Raw genomic sequence first — 18,556 nt, forward strand, 5'->3', positions numbered from 1 at the left:
TCCGAAGATGTGCATTCTCCCAAGAGCAGAATCAGCCCTGGACCCCACAACATTCTCCAGATTAATGGGTGAGCCCTGGAGAGCTGGCAATCTCTGATTGCCCCAAGAGCAGTGAAACCTAACTCGATAAAGTGAGACTGAAGTCAAGCAGACAATTCACCTGAAGGACATCAGTCAATCCACCTGGCCTCTGATCACACTGTACCAGATTTATTGAATTCAATTTCAAAATTGCAAAATAGTTTATTAAATTATCCTTTGGATGGAACAGAAGATGGTGAAAAGACTATAAAACTTTTAAAGAACATCTCAGGACTTTCTCCATAAAAATCTCAGACAAGTAAATAGTTTTATCTTTAATCAGTATTCTTATGCACACATTGCCTCCAGTTCAGCATAATCATCTCTCTTTGTTTCTATTTGAATGGTAGGTGACTGCATTGATGAACAGGAAATCCTGCCAATAGACAAAGATGACCCAAAATTCCAATCAGGTATAGGCTGGAATTTCTTAGCCAGCTCCAGTTAACTATCTGCTGTGTGCTTGCTTTCCCTGATGTTGAAGTTGATTGCTATAGTGCTGAGGGAGATTCAGAGAATAAGAATGAAAGATGGGTTCCATTAGTTACTGAATCGGTAACTGAGGGGCCGCAGACAGAGGATTCTCACCAGGATGTTTTCACCTGAATCTATTGGATTGGGAATGTTGAACAACAGAGAGTTATTGAGGCTGAGACTGAAACATCCTTTAAAGGAGAATTGGATAAGTATTTAAACAGGGAGGAAATAAAAGCATACAGAGAAAGGAGAGTGAAACGGGGTTCGATTGCACAGCTCCAGTTGAAGATTGGTACAATGGACTGAGTGGCTTATATAAAGACATAATTTTGTTTAGTTACTTGGGAATTTTCTGCAGTGCTTCCTCCTTTGTGTATCTCCCTGCAGTTTAGGGAGGTGGGCTCCAGGTGATTGTCATGACTGAGATATGTTATGACCACAAGCTGATGTTTCTCGCTGAGCAGGCCAAATCCCAGAGGGAAACTCCTCTTACTCATCATAACATGTCTTTTTTGTATTTTGAAAACAAGGGAAGAACGATCGATCCCAGAAGTTTAGAATCCCAGTAATACTTTTAGGATTTATTAAGGAGAAAAAGCTTAAACACACAAGATTAAAATTACACATTTAAAACAGTTTGACAAAACATCCTCCCAAAAAACCCACTTGGTCAGAACACACAATTAAACTACTTGACAACAGCTCCATTATAGAATTTTGACCATAAAAATCCAGTAATATTACCCAAGGCAAAAACTTATTACTTTAGTAAATATACCACATGACTTCTCACTCTCTACCACTCTGCTGTGGAAATCTGAAGGAAGTTCAGGAACTCTCTGAAAGCAAAGACTTCACTGGTTTGAAAACTGGATGGCTGCTTCAGATTTCACACCTTTTCTCAGCACATATCTGGCCTCAGGACATCTCCCCCACGCAGCCAACACAACTCAGCTTAACACCTTTCCTTAAATATTTCTGTCCCTTTCATCTTAGATTACATTGTTTTAGGCATCTCTTTGAACTCAACTTTTCAAAATATAAAAAAAAATCATGTTTTCCAATTGCCTCCACTTTTGGGCCAAGTAAAAATAATAACCTTCCCTCATTTAGTTATAAAACCTTTGTAATTTGTAAAAGTCCCTTAAACTCGCCTTTGAAATTTAATAGCTGAAAGGTCAAGTCCTTGCCTATCTCATAATGCAAATTTTAAAACCCAACCTAATTACTCGGACATTCAGCTTCACCATAGCCTCTCATTACAAATGCATGTATCGAGCATCTTTACCTTTCATCTCTCAGCTCCCACAGACAAGCTGTCTTTACTAACTTTCCCCAGTTTAATTACCCATGGACAGATACAAACACACACATACACACACACAGACACACACACACACAGACACACACACCCTTCTTTATGGAATACCGCCATATTCCCAAAAATATTTTTTTAAAAACCATCCGTCTTCACAGATGAGTCTTAACTGCAGCAGAAAATTCTGTTATACATCTGGATGTTAAGATACAACTTGACAAATCCATTAGTGTCCAACATAGCACAGCGCTAGGACACACAGCAAGTATAATTCCCCATCTAACAACAGTTCATTGCAATATTGTTGTTAGGTCATGTGGAATATCTTTTAATCATTCAGAGATTTATCAAATGGCTGATCTCAAGATGATAACTAATAGGCTGCTGGTCACAGGTCAGGAAATGAGACGCCCACAGTCAGTGATTGTCCGCCAGTTGACAGAGTTCTGCTCATAGTGAGACCGCTTCCTTGTAGGCAGATCCAGAGACAGAACGTTTATATACATTCATTGTCAGATTTCATCACAGATGCTTATTCTGCTGTGGTACCTCACATAAAATATTCTTTCTCTGAGAGGTTTCATTATAACTAGAGCAATCTATACAGGATCCTTCATTATTCTAGGCATTTCCATACACTACATAGTCACTGAATCCCTCACCAGCTACATCCTGGGGGTCACCATTGATCAGAAACGGAACTGGACTAGCCATATAAGTACTGTGGCTACAAGAGCAGGTCAGAGGCTGGGAATCCTGCAGCGAGTAACTCACCTCCTGACTCCCCAAAGCCTGTCCACCATCTACAAGGCACAAGTCAGGAGTGTGATGGAATACTTCCCACTTACCTGGATGAGTGCAGCTCCCACAACACTCAAGAAGTTTGACACCATCCAGGACAAAGCAGCCCTGCTTGATTGGCACCCCATCCACAAACATTCACTCCCTCCACCACTGTGTACCATCACGCTCTGGCTAATTAATATCCTTTAGGGAAGGAAATCTGCCACCCTTACTCGGTCTGGCCTACATATGACTCTAGAGCCACAAAAATGTGGTTGAGTCTTAACTGCCCTCTGCAATAATCTAGCAAACCATTCACTTCAAGGGCAATCGGCGATGAGCAACAAATTCTGGCCTTGCCAGCGACACCCACATCCCATGAAGCAATAAAAAAATCTACAAGAAGCACAGCAGGAACTCACCAAGGCTCCTTAGACAGCAGCTTCCAAACCCACAACCACCACCATCTAGAAGGACAAGGGCAGCAGATAGATGGGAACACCACCACCTGGAAGTTCCCCTCCGAGTCACTCACCATCCTGACTTGGAAATATATCGCCGTTCCTTCACTGTCGCTGGGTCAAAATCCTGGAACTCCCTCCCTAACCGCACTGTGGGTGTACCTACACCACATGGACTGCAGCGGTTCAAGAAGGCAGCTCACCACCATCTTCTCAAGGGGCAATAAATACTGGCCCAGCCAGTGTTGCCCACATTCACTCTGTATGGCTTTTTAAAAACTATGCATTTCAATGTAATTCACTGTAACAGGGTTTTGATCATTGGGGTTTTGTGTTGAATTTGTGGAGATTCAGTTTGGTTATTTTGTTAACCTTCACAGGGATTCCTTGTCAAATCCCAGGACCTACAGGAGAGAGGGGACCACCAGGCCAGCCTGGACAGAAGGGTAAGATGGACCTATACTGGTCTGTCCTTCATCACATGGATATGTTGTGATTTACATTAATTAACATAAAACTATTTGCTCATCTCACTGAAAAAGCTTTGTTATATTCCAGGTGTCAAAGGTCAGCAAGGATTTCCAGGATTATCCAGACCAGGATTCCCGGGAAGGAAAGGTTATGTTGGCGCTCCAGGACCAGGAATTCGAGGACCACCAGGTTATCCTGAAGGAAATCCTTCTCCATTGCTATTGTGTCTAGAGTGAAGCTGTGCTGGAATCAGAGGAATATGAGGTGACCATTCAGCCCCTCAACCCTGGTTCGATCTTGGCTGATCTGTGACTTGACTCCATACACCCAACTGGGCATTTTGCTGTGGGTCTGGAGTCATGTGTAGGCCCAGACTGGGTAAGGGCAGCAGATTTTTTTCCCAAACAGACATTGCCCTTATTGTCAAAGATGACAAAAATGCTCACTTTGACTAAGACCACTTCATATTTATAGAATTTTTAAAAATTATATTTCAATTCTCTTACTGTAATGGTGGGATCATGAACTCACTGGACCCATAATCCAGAAAACATTTAGATAATGAGATTTTAGATAAATATTTGAAGGAGGAAAATTTGCAGGATTATGGGAAAAGAGCAGTGAGTGGAACTTATTGGTTAGCTCTTTCAGTGAGCTGGCATAGGTAAGATGGGTTGAATGGCCTCCTCCTGTCCTATATGATTCTGTGATAACTGCTATCCCACTGTACAATGACGAACATCACCCAGTATCCTACTTAATACTACACAGTGGTATCAGTCTCAGGAATCAAACCAAATCTCTTTTCAATGTTTGTAGTGAATCATCACTCACTATTGAGATAACAACTTGTCCCAGGACTCGATGATCCTCTTCAAAATTAAAACCTCATGATATCCTAATGCCTTTTCTTACTTATCTCTATGTCCCCTCCCGAACCCTAACCTGTCGAACTCAATCCACAGGGACACAGTCTAACCTTCCCAGTCTAACCCTAACCTGTCACTCAATCCACAGGGACACAGTATAACTCTTACAGTCTAACCCTGTCACTCAATCCACAGGGACACAGTCTAACCCTTACAGTCTAACCCTAACCTGTCACTCAATCCACAGGGACACAGTCTAACTCTTACAGTCTAACCCTGTCACTCAATCCACAGGGACACAGTCTAACCCTTACAGTCTAACCCTAACCTGTCACTCAATCCACAGGGACACAGTCTAACTCTTACAGTCTAACCCTGTCACTCAATCCACAGGGACACAGTATAACTCTTACAGTCTAACCCTAACCTGTCACTCAATCCACAGGGACACAGTCTAACTCTTACAGTCTAACCCTGTCACTCAATCCACAGGGACACAGTATAACTCTTACAGTCTAACCCTAACCTGTCACTCAATCCACAGGGACACAGTATAACTCTTACAGTCTAACCCTAACCTGTCACTCAATCCACAGGGACACAGTCTAACTCTTACAGTCTAACCCTGTCACTCAATCCACAGGGACACAGTATAACTCTTACAGTCTAACCCTAACCTGTCACTCAATCCACAGGGACACAGTCTAACTCTTACAGTCTAACCCTGTCACTCAATCCACAGGGACACAGTCTAACCCTTACAGTCTAACCCTGTCACTCAATCCACAGGGACACAGTATAACTCTTACAGTCTAACCCTAACCTGTCACTCAATCCACAGGGACACAGTCTAACCCTTACAGTCTAACCCTAACCTGTCACTCAATCCACAGGGACACAGTCTAACTCTTACAGTCTAACCCTGTCACTCAATCCACAGGGACACAGTATAACTCTTACAGTCTAACCCTGTCACTCAATCCACAGGGACACAGTCTAACTCTTACAGTCTAACCCTGTCACTCAATCCACAGGGACACAGTCTAACTCTTACAGTCTAACCCTGTCACTCAATCCACAGGGACACAGTCTAACTCTTACAGTCTAACCCTGTCACTCAATCCACAGGGACACAGTATAACTCTTACAGTCTAACCCTAACCTGTCACTCAATCCACAGGGACACAGTCTAACTCTTACAGTCTAACCCTGTCACTCAATCCACAGGGACACAGTCTAACTCTTACAGTCTAACCCTGTCACTCAATCCACAGGGACACAGTCTAACCCTTACAGTCTAACCCTAACCTGTCACTCAATCCACAGGGACACAGTCTAACTCTTACAGTCTAACCCTGTCACTCAATCCACAGGGACACAGTATAACTCTTACAGTCTAACCCTGTCACTCAATCCACAGGGACACAGTCTAACTCTTACAGTCTAACCCTGTCACTCAATCCACAGGGACACAGTCTAACTCTTACAGTCTAACCCTGTCACTCAATCCACAGGGACACAGTCTAACTCTTACAGTCTAACCCTGTCACTCAATCCACAGGGACACAGTATAACTCTTACAGTCTAACCCTAACCTGTCACTCAATCCACAGGGACACAGTATAACTCTTACAGTCTAACCCTGTCACTCAATCCACAGGGACACAGTCTAACTCTTACAGTCTAACCCTGTCACTCAATCCACAGGGACACAGTCTAACCCTTACAGTCTAACCCTAACCTGTCACTCAATCCACAGGGACACAGTCTAACTCTTACAGTCTAACCCTGTCACTCAATCCACAGGGACACAGTATAACTCTTACAGTCTAACCCTGTCACTCAATCCACAGGGACACAGTCTAACTCTTACAGTCTAACCCTGTCACTCAATCCACAGGGACACAGTCTAACTCTTACAGTCTAACCCTGTCACTCAATCCACAGGGACACAGTCTAACCCTTACAGTCTAACCCTAACCTGTCACTCAATCCACAGGGACACAGTCTAACTCTTACAGTCTAACCCTAACCTGTCACTCAATCCACAGGGACACAGTATAACTCTTACAGTCTAACCCTAACCTGTCACTCAATCCACAGGGACACAGTCTAACCCTTACAGTCTAACCCTAACCTGTCACTCAATCCACAGGGACACAGTCTAACCCTTACAGTCTAACCCTGTCACTCAATCCACAGGGAAACAGTCTAACTCTTACAGTCTAACCCTAACCTGTCACTCAATCCACAGGGACACAGTCTAACCCTTACAGTCTAACCCTAACCTGTCACTCAATCCACAGGGACACAGTCTAACTCTTACAGTCTAACCCTAACCTGTCACTCAATCCACAGGGACACAGTATAACTCTTACAGTCTAACCCTAACCTGTCACTCAATCCACAGGGACACAGTCTAACTCTTACAGTCTAACCCTGTCACTCAATCCACAGGGACACAGTCTAACTCTTACAGTCTAACCCTGTCACTCAATCCACAGGGACACAGTCTAACTCTTACAGTCTAACCCTGTCACTCAATCCACAGGGACACAGTATAACTCTTACAGTCTAACCCTAACCTGTCACTCAATCCACAGGGACACAGTCTAACTCTTACAGTCTAACCCTGTCACTCAATCCACAGGGACACAGTATAACTCTTACAGTCTAACCCTAACCTGTCACTCAATCCACAGGGACACAGTCTAACTCTTACAGTCTAACCCTGTCACTCAATCCACAGGGACACAGTCTAACCCTTACAGTCTAACCCTAACCTGTCACTCAATCCACAGGGACACAGTCTAACTCTTACAGTCTAACCCTGTCACTCAATCCACAGGGACACAGTATAACTCTTACAGTCTAACCCTGTCACTCAATCCACAGGGTCACAGTCTAACTCTTACAGTCTAACCCTGTCACTCAATCCACAGGGACACAGTCTAACTCTTACAGTCTAACCCTGTCACTCAATCCACAGGGACACAGTCTAACTCTTACAGTCTGACCCTGTCACTCAATCCACAGGGACACAGTCTAACCCTTACAGTCTAACCCTAACCTGTCACTCAATCCACAGGGACACAGTCTAACTCTTACAGTCTAACCCTGTCACTCAATCCACAGGGACACAGTCTAACTCTTACAGTCTGACCCTGTCACTCAATCCACAGGGACACAGTCTAACCCTTACAGTCTAACCCTAACCTGTCACTCAATCCACAGGGACACAGTCTAACTCTTACAGTCTAACCCTAACCTGTCACTCAATCCACAGGGACACAGTATAACTCTTACAGTCTAACCTAACCTGTCACTCAATCCACAGGGACACAGTCTAACCCTTACAGTCTAACCCTAACCTGTCACTCAATCCACAGGGACACAGTCTAACTCTTACAGTCTAACCCTGTCACTCAATCCACAGGGACACAGTCTAACTCTTACAGTCTAACCCTAACCTGTCACTCAATCCACAGGGACACAGTCTAACCCTTACAGTCTAACCCTAACCTGTCACTCAATCCACAGGGACACAGTCTAACTCTTACAGTCTAACCCTAACCTGTCACTCAATCCACAGGGACACAGTATAACTCTTACAGTCTAACCCTAACCTGTCACTCAATCCACAGGGACACAGTCTAACTCTTACAGTCTAACCCTGTCACTCAATCCACAGGGACACAGTCTAACTCTTACAGTCTAACCCTGTCACTCAATCCACAGGGACACAGTCTAACTCTTACAGTCTAACCCTGTCACTCAATCCACAGGGACACAGTATAACTCTTACAGTCTAACCCTAACCTGTCACTCAATCCACAGGGACACAGTCTAACTCTTACAGTCTAACCCTGTCACTCAATCCACAGGGACACAGTATAACTCTTACAGTCTAACCCTAACCTGTCACTCAATCCACAGGGACACAGTCTAACTCTTACAGTCTAACCCTGTCACTCAATCCACAGGGACACAGTCTAACCCTTACAGTCTAACCCTAACCTGTCACTCAATCCACAGGGACACAGTCTAACTCTTACAGTCTAACCCTGTCACTCAATCCACAGGGACACAGTATAACTCTTACAGTCTAACCCCTGTCACTCAATCCACAGGGTCACAGTCTAACTCTTACAGTCTAACCCTGTCACTCAATCCACAGGGACACAGTCTAACTCTTACAGTCTAACCCTGTCACTCAATCCACAGGGACACAGTCTAACTCTTACAGTCTAACCCTGTCACTCAATCCACAGGGACACAGTCTAACTCTTACAGTCTAACCCTAACCTGTCACTCAATCCACAGGGACACAGTCTAACTCTTACAGTCTAACCCTGTCACTCAATCCACAGGGACACAGTCTAACTCTTACAGTCTAACCACCTGTCACTCAATCCACAGGGACACAGTCTAACTCTTACAGTCTAACCCTAACCTGTCACTCAATCCACAGGGACACAGTCTAACTCTTACAGTCTAACCCTAACCTGTCACTCAATCCACAGGGACACAGTATAACTCTTACAGTCTAACCCTAACCTGTCACTCAATCCACAGGGACACAGTCTAACTCTTACAGTCTAACCCTAACCTGTCACTCAATCCACAGGGACACAGTCTAACTCTTACAGTCTAACCCTAACCTGTCACTCAATCCACAGGGACACAGTCTAACTCTTACAGTCTAACCCTGTCACTCAATCCACAGGGACACAGTCTAACTCTTACAGTCTAACCCTAACCTGTCACTCAATCCACAGGGACACAGTCTAACTCTTACAGTCTAACCCTGTCACTCAATCCACAGGGACACAGTCTAACTCTTACAGTCTAACCCTGTCACTCAATCCACAGGGACACAGTATAACTCTTACAGTCTAACCCTAACCTGTCACTCAATCCACAGGGACACAGTCTAACTCTTACAGTCTAACCCTAACCTGTCACTCAATCCACAGGGACACAGTCTAACTCTTACAGTCTAACCCTAACCTGTCACTCAATCCACAGGGACACAGTCTAACTCTTACAGTCTAACCCTGTCACTCAATCCACAGGGACACAGTCTAACTCTTACAGTCTAACCCTAACCTGTCACTCAATCCACAGGGACACAGTCTAACTCTTACAGTCTAACCTACCTGTCACTCAATCCACAGGGACACAGTCTAACCCTTACAGTCTAACCCTAACCTGTCACTCAATCCACAGGGACACAGTATAACTCTTACAGTCTAACCCTGTCACTCAATCCACAGGGACACAGTCTAACTCTTACAGTCTAACCCTGTCACTCAATCCACAGGGACACAGTCTAACCCTTACAGTCTAACCCTAACCTGTCACTCAATCCACAGGGACACAGTATAACTCTTACAGTCTAACCCTGTCACTCAATCCACAGGGACACAGTCTAACTCTTACAGTCTAACCCTGTCACTCAATCCACAGGGACACAGTCTAACTCTTACAGTCTAACCCTAACCTGTCACTCAATCCACAGGGACACAGTCTGGTCCTTTCATTATCTTAAAGAATTCAGTCCTAGTCAACTGCTGAGGCCATTGTAAAACCTCAAAGGCAGAATGTGAACTGATGAAACATACTTTACTTTTCAAAAGCTCCAATAAAATGCTCATCTCTGCATGAAATTTTAATATTTTTTCTTTGTTTTCAAACCCTCCCCTATCTTTTTAACCTAATTTCTCTCTGAGATATCTGCTCTCCTCTAGTTCCAGCCTCTTGTCCATTGCTGATTTCCATCACACCACCATTGCCGCTCTGCCTGCAGTTACCTGGAAAGTTCCGGAATTTCCTTCCTAAGCGGCTCAGCCACTTGATCTCCCTCGTCTCCTTTAAGATGCTCCTTAAAATCTCCCACTTTGACCAAGCCTTGGGTCATCTGTCCTAATCTCTCCTTATTCAGCTCGGTGTAAGATTTGGTCCGATGATCGTTACTGTGAGGGGCCGTGGGACATTTTATTGTGTTGGAAGTGCCAATATAAATGTAAGTTTCTCTTTTTGGATGTTCAGCGAAAGTTGTTAAAATAAGGATTATGATGCGATCAATCCCCTCTGTAGGCTTTGTTGGACCCCGTGGGGATCAGGGACTCCCAGGCCCATCTGGACAGGCTGGAGCCCCTGGGTTTCCGGGTCCATCGGGAAGGCCAGGCCCACCTGGTGAGGAAGGTTTGCCCGGAGAAGCCACCGGCGTGTTGCCAGGATACCAAGGTGAACCAGGACAGCCTGGCCGGGCAGGGTCCAAAGGGGCGCAAGGAGAAGCCGGAGCGACTGGATTCAGAGGCAAGCAACAACTAAAATGACTGTTTGTCTGTCAAGTTCTGGGTGTCGTGCTTTAGGAAGGATGTCAAGGCCTCGGCGAGGGTGCTGAGGAGATTTACCCGAATTTTACCAGGCATGAGGGTCTTCAGTTCATGTGGAGAGACCGGGGAAGCTGGGATTGTTCTCCTTGGAGCACAGAAGGTTAAGGGGAGATTTAATAGAGGCGTTCAAAATCAGGAAGGGTTTTGGTAAAGGGGCGCTGCTTCCACTGGTGGGAGGGCCTGTAACCAGAGGACACAGATTTACAATCACTGATAAAAGAATTAAATGGGAAATGAAGACAAATTTCTTCACGCAGAGGATTGTGAAGATCCAGAACAGACAACCTGAGAAAGGGAATCAGATCCTATAGGGATTTTCAAAAGGCAATTGGCATCAACTTGAAGAGGATGAATTCACAGGGGCCATGGGGGGAAACCACATGGGGCTGTGTGGGACTCATTGGATAGCTCTTTCAAAGATCCAGCACAGACACAATGGGCCAAATGGACTCCCCCTGTGCTGTATCAATCTTTCACTCAAAGTTAAGCTTTTGGAGTGAAACTCTTCTCTGACTGGAGCACAGTTAACCCAGTTTCACTCAGTATGCCATTTTACACTGTGACAAAAACAGAATGACCATTTTCACTCTGTACCCAATTTCACACTGTGCCCCGGTTTCACACTGTACCCCGTTTTCACGCTGTACCCAATTTCACACTGTACCCTGTTTTCACACTACCCTGGTTTCACTCTGTACCCCGTTTTCACATTACCCCATTTTCACACTACCCTGGTTTCACACTGTACCCAATTTCACACTACCCTGGTTTCACACTGGACACCGTTTTCACACTGTATCCCATTTTCACATTACCCCATTTTCACACTACCCTGGTTTCACACTGTACCCCGTTTTCACACTACCCTGGTTTCACACTGTACCCCGTTTTCACACTACCCTGGTTTCCCACATGCCCCAGTTTCACACTGTACCCCATTTTCACACTCCCCCATTTTCACACTGTACCCTGTTTTCACACTACCCCGTTTTAACACTACCCTGGTTTCACACTGTACCCCGTTTTCACACTACCCTGGTTTCACACATGCCCCAGTTTCACACTGTACCCCATTTTCACACTCCCCCATTTTCACACTGTACCCCGTTTTCACACTACCCTGGTTTCACACATGCCCTGGTTTCACACTGTACCCTGTTTTCACACTGTACCCCATTTTCACACTACCCCATTTTCACACTACCCCGTTTTCACACTACCCTGGTTTCACACTGTACCTCATTTTCACACTACCCCATTTTCACACTGTCCCCCGTTTTCACACTACCCCGTTTTAACACTACCCTGGTTTCACACTGTACCTCGTTTTCACACCACCCTGGTTTCACACTGTACCTCGTTTTCACACTACCCTGTTTTCACACTGTACCCCGTTTTCACACTACCCCGTTTTCACACTACCCTGGTTTCACACTGTACCTCATTTTCACACCACCCTGGTTTCACAATGTACACCGTTTTCACATTACCCCATTTTCACACTACCCTTGTTTCACACTGCACCCCGTTTTCACACTACCCTGGTTTCACGCTGTACCTCATTTTCACATTACCCTATTTTCACACTACCCTGGTTTCACACTGTACCCAATTTCACACTACCCTGGTTTCACACTGTACACCGTTTTCACATTACCCCATTTTAACACTACCCTGGTTTCACACTGCGCCCCGTTTTCACACTACCCTGGTTTCACACATGCCCCAGTTTCACACTACCCCATTTTCACACTACCCTGGTTTCACACTGTACCTCGTTTTCACACTACCCCGTTTTCACACTGTACCCCGTTTTCACACTACCCCGTTTTCACACTACCCTGGTTTCACACTGTACCTCATTTTCACACCACCCTGGTTTCACACTGTACCCCATTTTCACACTACCCTGGTTTCACGCTGTACCCTGTTTTCACATTACCCCATTTTCACACTGTACCCCGTTTTCACACTACCCTGGTTTCACACTGTACCCCGTTTTCACATTAACCCATTTTCACACCACCCTGGTTTCACACTGTACCCAATTTCACACTACCCTGGTTTCACACTGTACACCATTTTCATACTACCCTGGTTTCACACATGCCCCAGTTTCACACTGTACCCCATTTTCACACTATCCCGTTTTCACACTACCCTGGTTTCACACTGTACCCAATTTCACACTACCCTGGTTTCACACTGTACACCGTTTTCACATTACCCCATTTTAACACTACCCTGGTTTCACACTGCGCCCCGTTTTCACACTACCCTGGTTTCACACATGCCCCAGTTTCACACTACCCCATTTTCACACTACCCTGGTTTCACACTGTACCTCGTTTTCACACTACCCCGTTTTCACACTGTACCCCGTTTTCACACTACCCCGTTTTCACACTACCCTGGTTTCACACTGTACCTCATTTTCACACCACCCTGGTTTCACACTGTACCCCGTTTTCACACTACCCTGGTTTCACGCTGTACCCCGTTTTCACATTACCCCATTTTCACACTACCCTGGTTTCACACTGTACCCAATTTCACACTACCGTGGTTTCACACTGTACACCGTTTTCACATTACCCCATTTTCACACTGTACCCCGTTTTCACACTACCCTGGTTTCACACTGTACCCCGTTTTCACATTACCCCATTTTCACACCACCCTGGTTTCACACTATACCCAATTTCACACTACCCTGGTTTCACACTGTACACCGTTTTCATACTACCCTGGTTTCACACATGCCCCAGTTTCACACTGTACCCCGTTTTCACACTACCCCATTTTCACACTGTACCCCATTTTCACACTAACCTGATTTCACACATGCCCTGGTTTCACACTGTACCCAGTTTTCACACTGTATCCTATTTTCACACTACCCTGTTTTCACACTACCCCGTTTTCACACTACCCTGGTTTCACACTGTACCTCATTTTCACACTACCCTATTTTCACATTGTACCCCGTTTTCACACTACCCTGGTTTCACACTGTACTCTGTTTTCACACTATCCCGTTTTCACACTACCCTGGTTTCACACTACCCTGGTTTCACACTACCCTGGTTTCACACTACCCTGGTTTCACACTGTACTCGTTTTCACACTACCCTGGTTTCACACTACCCTGGTTTCACACTGTACTCTGTTTTCACACTATCCCGTTTTCACACTACCCTGGTTTCACACTACCCTGGTTTCACACTGTACTCGTTTTCACACTACCCTGGTTTCACACTACCCTGGTTTCACACTACCCTGGTTTCACACTGTACTCGTTTTCACACTACCCTGGTTTCACACTACCCTGGTTTCACACTACCCTGGTTTCACACTACCCTGGTTTCACACTACCCTGGTTTCACACTGTACTCGTTTTCACACTACCCTGGTTTCACACTACCCTGGTTTCACACTACCCTGGTTTCACACTACCCTGGTTTCACACTACCCTGGTTTCACACTACCCTGGTTTCACACTGTACTCGTTTTCACACTACCCTGGTTTCACACTACCCTGGTTTCACACTACCCTGGTTTCACACTACCCTGGTTTCACACTGTACTCGTTTTCACACTACCCTGGTTTCACACTACCCTGGTTTCACACTACCCTGGTTTCACACTACCCTGGTTTCACACTACCCTGGTTTCACACTGTACCCCGTTTTCACACTACCCTGGTTTCACACATGCCCCAGTTTCACACTGTACCCCATTTTCACACTCCCCCATTTTCACACTGTACCCCGTTTTCACACTACCCTGGTTTCACACATGCCCTGGTTTCACACTGTACCCTGTTTTCACACTGTACCCCATTTTCACACTACCCCATTTTCACACTACCCCGTTTTCACACTACCCTGGTTTCACACTGTACCTCATTTTCACACTACCCCATTTTCACACTGTCCCCCGTTTTCACACTACCCCGTTTTAACACTACCCTGGTTTCACACTGTACCTCGTTTTCACACCACCCTGGTTTCACACTGTACCTCGTTTTCACACTACCCTGTTTTCACACTGTACCCCGTTTTCACACTACCCCGTTTTCACACTACCCTGGTTTCACACTGTACCTCATTTTCACACCACCCTGGTTTCACAATGTACACCGTTTTCACATTACCCCATTTTCACACTACCCTTGTTTCACACTGCACCCCGTTTTCACACTACCCTGGTTTCACGCTGTACCTCATTTTCACATTACCCTATTTTCACACTACCCTGGTTTCACACTGTACCCAATTTCACACTACCCTGGTTTCACACTGTACACCGTTTTCACATTACCCCATTTTAACACTACCCTGGTTTCACACTGCGCCCCGTTTTCACACTACCCTGGTTTCACACATGCCCCAGTTTCACACTACCCCATTTTCACACTACCCTGGTTTCACACTGTACCTCGTTTTCACACTACCCCGTTTTCACACTGTACCCCGTTTTCACACTACCCCCGTTTTCACACTACCCTGGTTTCACACTGTACCTCATTTTCACACCACCCTGGTTTCACACTGTACCCCATTTTCACACTACCCTGGTTTCACGCTGTACCCTGTTTTCACATTACCCCATTTTCACACTGTACCCCGTTTTCACACTACCCTGGTTTCACACTGTACCCCGTTTTCACATTAACCCATTTTCACACCACCCTGGTTTCACACTGTACCCAATTTCACACTACCCTGGTTTCACACTGTACACCATTTTCATACTACCCTGGTTTCACACATGCCCCAGTTTCACACTGTACCCCATTTTCACACTATCCCGTTTTCACACTACCCTGGTTTCACACTGTACCCAATTTCACACTACCCTGGTTTCACACTGTACACCGTTTTCACATTACCCCATTTTAACACTACCCTGGTTTCACACTGCGCCCCGTTTTCACACTACCCTGGTTTCACACATGCCCCAGTTTCACACTACCCCATTTTCACACTACCCTGGTTTCACACTGTACCTCGTTTTCACACTACCCCGTTTTCACACTGTACCCCGTTTTCACACTACCCCGTTTTCACACTACCCTGGTTTCACACTGTACCTCATTTTCACACCACCCTGGTTTCACACTGTACCCCGTTTTCACACTACCCTGGTTTCACGCTGTACCCCGTTTTCACATTACCCCATTTTCACACTACCCTGGTTTCACACTGTACCCAATTTCACACTACCGTGGTTTCACACTGTACACCGTTTTCACATTACCCCATTTTCACACTGTACCCCGTTTTCACACTACCCTGGTTTCACACTGTACCCCGTTTTCACATTACCCCATTTTCACACCACCCTGGTTTCACACTATACCCAATTTCACACTACCCTGGTTTCACACTGTACACCGTTTTCATACTACCCTGGTTTCACACATGCCCCAGTTTCACACTGTACCCCGTTTTCACACTACCCCATTTTCACACTGTACCCCATACCCCATTTTCACACTGTACCCCATTTTCACACTAACCTGATTTCACACATGCCCTGGTTTCACACTGTACCCAGTTTTCACACTGTATCCTATTTTCACACTACCCTGTTTTCACACTACCCCGTTTTCACACTACCCTGGTTTCACACTGTACCTCATTTTCACACTACCCTATTTTCACATTGTACCCCGTTTTCACACTACCCTGGTTTCACACTGTACTCTGTTTTCACACTATCCCGTTTTCACACTACCCTGGTTTCACACTACCCTGGTTTCACACTACCCTGGTTTCACACTACCCTGGTTTCACACTGTACTCGTTTTCACACTACCCTGGTTTCACACTACCCTGGTTTCACACTGTACTCTGTTTTCACACTATCCCGTTTTCACACTACCCTGGTTTCACACTACCCTGGTTTCACACTGTACTCGTTTTCACACTACCCTGGTTTCACACTACCCTGGTTTCACACTACCCTGGTTTCACACTGTACTCGTTTTCACACTACCCTGGTTTCACACTACCCTGGTTTCACACTACCCTGGTTTCACACTACCCTGGTTTCACACTACCCTGGTTTCACACTGTACTCGTTTTCACACTACCCTGGTTTCACACTACCCTGGTTTCACACTACCCTGGTTTCACACTACCCTGGTTTCACACTACCCTGGTTTCACACTACCCTGGTTTCACACTGTACTCGTTTTCACACTACCCTGGTTTCACACTACCCTGGTTTCACACTACCCTGGTTTCACACTACCCTGGTTTCACACTGTACTCGTTTTCACACTACCCTGGTTTCACACTACCCTGGTTTCACACTACCCTGGTTTCACACTACCCTGGTTTCACACTACCCTGGTTTCACACTGTACTCGTTTTCACACTACCCTGGTTTCACACTACCCTGGTTTCACACTGTACTCGTTTTCACACTACCCTGGTTTCACACTACCCTGGTTTCACACTACCCTGGTTTCACACTACCCTGGTTTCACACTATCCCGTTTTCACACTACCCTGGTTTCACACTACCCTGGTTTCACACTGTACTCTGTTTTCACACTATCCCGTTTTCACACTACCCTGGTTTCACACTACCCTGGTTTCACACTGTACTCGTTTTCACACTACCCTGGTTTCACACTACCCTGGTTTCACACTACCCTGGTTTCACACTACCCTGGTTTCACACTACCCTGGTTTCACACTGTACTCGTTTTCACACTACCCTGGTTTCACACTACCCTGGTTTCACACTATCCCGTTTTCACACTACCCTGGTTTCACACTACCCTGGTTTCACACTATCCCGTTTTCACACTACCCTGGTTTCACACTACCCTGGTTTCACACTACCCTGGTTTCACACTATCCCGTTTTCACATTACCCTGGTTTCACACTACCCTGGTTTCACACTACCCTGGTTTCACACTACCCTGGTTTCACACTGTACTCTGTTTTCACACTATCCCGTTTTCACACTATCCCGTTTTCACACTACCCTGGTTTCACACTACCCTGGTTTCACACTACCCTGGTTTCACACTACCCTGGTTTCACACTGTACTCGTTTTCACACTACCCTGGTTTCACACTACCCTGGTTTCACACTACCCTGGTTTCACACTACCCTGGTTTCACACTACCCTGGTTTCACACTACCCTGGTTTCACACTGTACCCCGTTATGATCAAGTGAAGTTGTAGGTGGATTGTAGCCCCTATCTCTTTAGCACCTAACGAACTGTACAAGCGAGGCTCAGGCACACAAAGTCATCATCATGACCAACCAGCTCTGCTGTTTAAAGGATGCATTCACAATTCACAGAACAACCTCATGCTCTTCTCTCTTCTCAGGTGTGGATGGAATATTGGGAATGGCTGGTCCCAAAGGTGAACAAGGAGAGCCCGGACTCCCGGGCATAGCAGGATTCCCTGGATCACGGGGACCACCTGGGGCTGTGGGACAGCCTGGCTTGTCGGGGTTAACAGGACTCCGTGGTTTACCAGGCCCTGGAGGTAAGTGCGGTGCTTTCACCAACACCTGCCTGTAGCTGAGAGGTAGAGAGGACAAATCCCGGGAGAGCTGAGTAGAAAGAGAACATTAATCCAAAAACACAACAACCATAACGTGGTGTCGCCCAGATTTCAGCGTGCCTTGCAGTCAGAAGGTCGTGGGTTCAAGTCCCAC

At 45.7% G+C, this 18,556-nt stretch overlaps 1 protein-coding gene across 1 annotated transcript in view; it reads left to right on the forward strand.

The window, feature by feature from the left end:
- Window positions 1-18,556, forward strand: part of LOC121283943 (collagen alpha-6(IV) chain-like) — a 254,424-nt gene that overhangs the window by 200,124 nt on the left and 35,744 nt on the right. The window contains exons 25-29 of the mRNA XM_041198738.1: window positions 432-494; window positions 3,501-3,566; window positions 3,679-3,780; window positions 10,560-10,781; window positions 18,223-18,384. Of these exons, the coding sequence (XP_041054672.1) occupies window positions 432-494; window positions 3,501-3,566; window positions 3,679-3,780; window positions 10,560-10,781; window positions 18,223-18,384 (615 nt within the window). The remainder of the gene's footprint in view (window positions 1-431; window positions 495-3,500; window positions 3,567-3,678; window positions 3,781-10,559; window positions 10,782-18,222; window positions 18,385-18,556) is intronic.

This window comes from Carcharodon carcharias, chromosome 11 (genome assembly GCF_017639515.1).
Source record: "Carcharodon carcharias isolate sCarCar2 chromosome 11, sCarCar2.pri, whole genome shotgun sequence".
NCBI lineage: Eukaryota > Metazoa > Chordata > Chondrichthyes > Lamniformes > Lamnidae > Carcharodon > Carcharodon carcharias.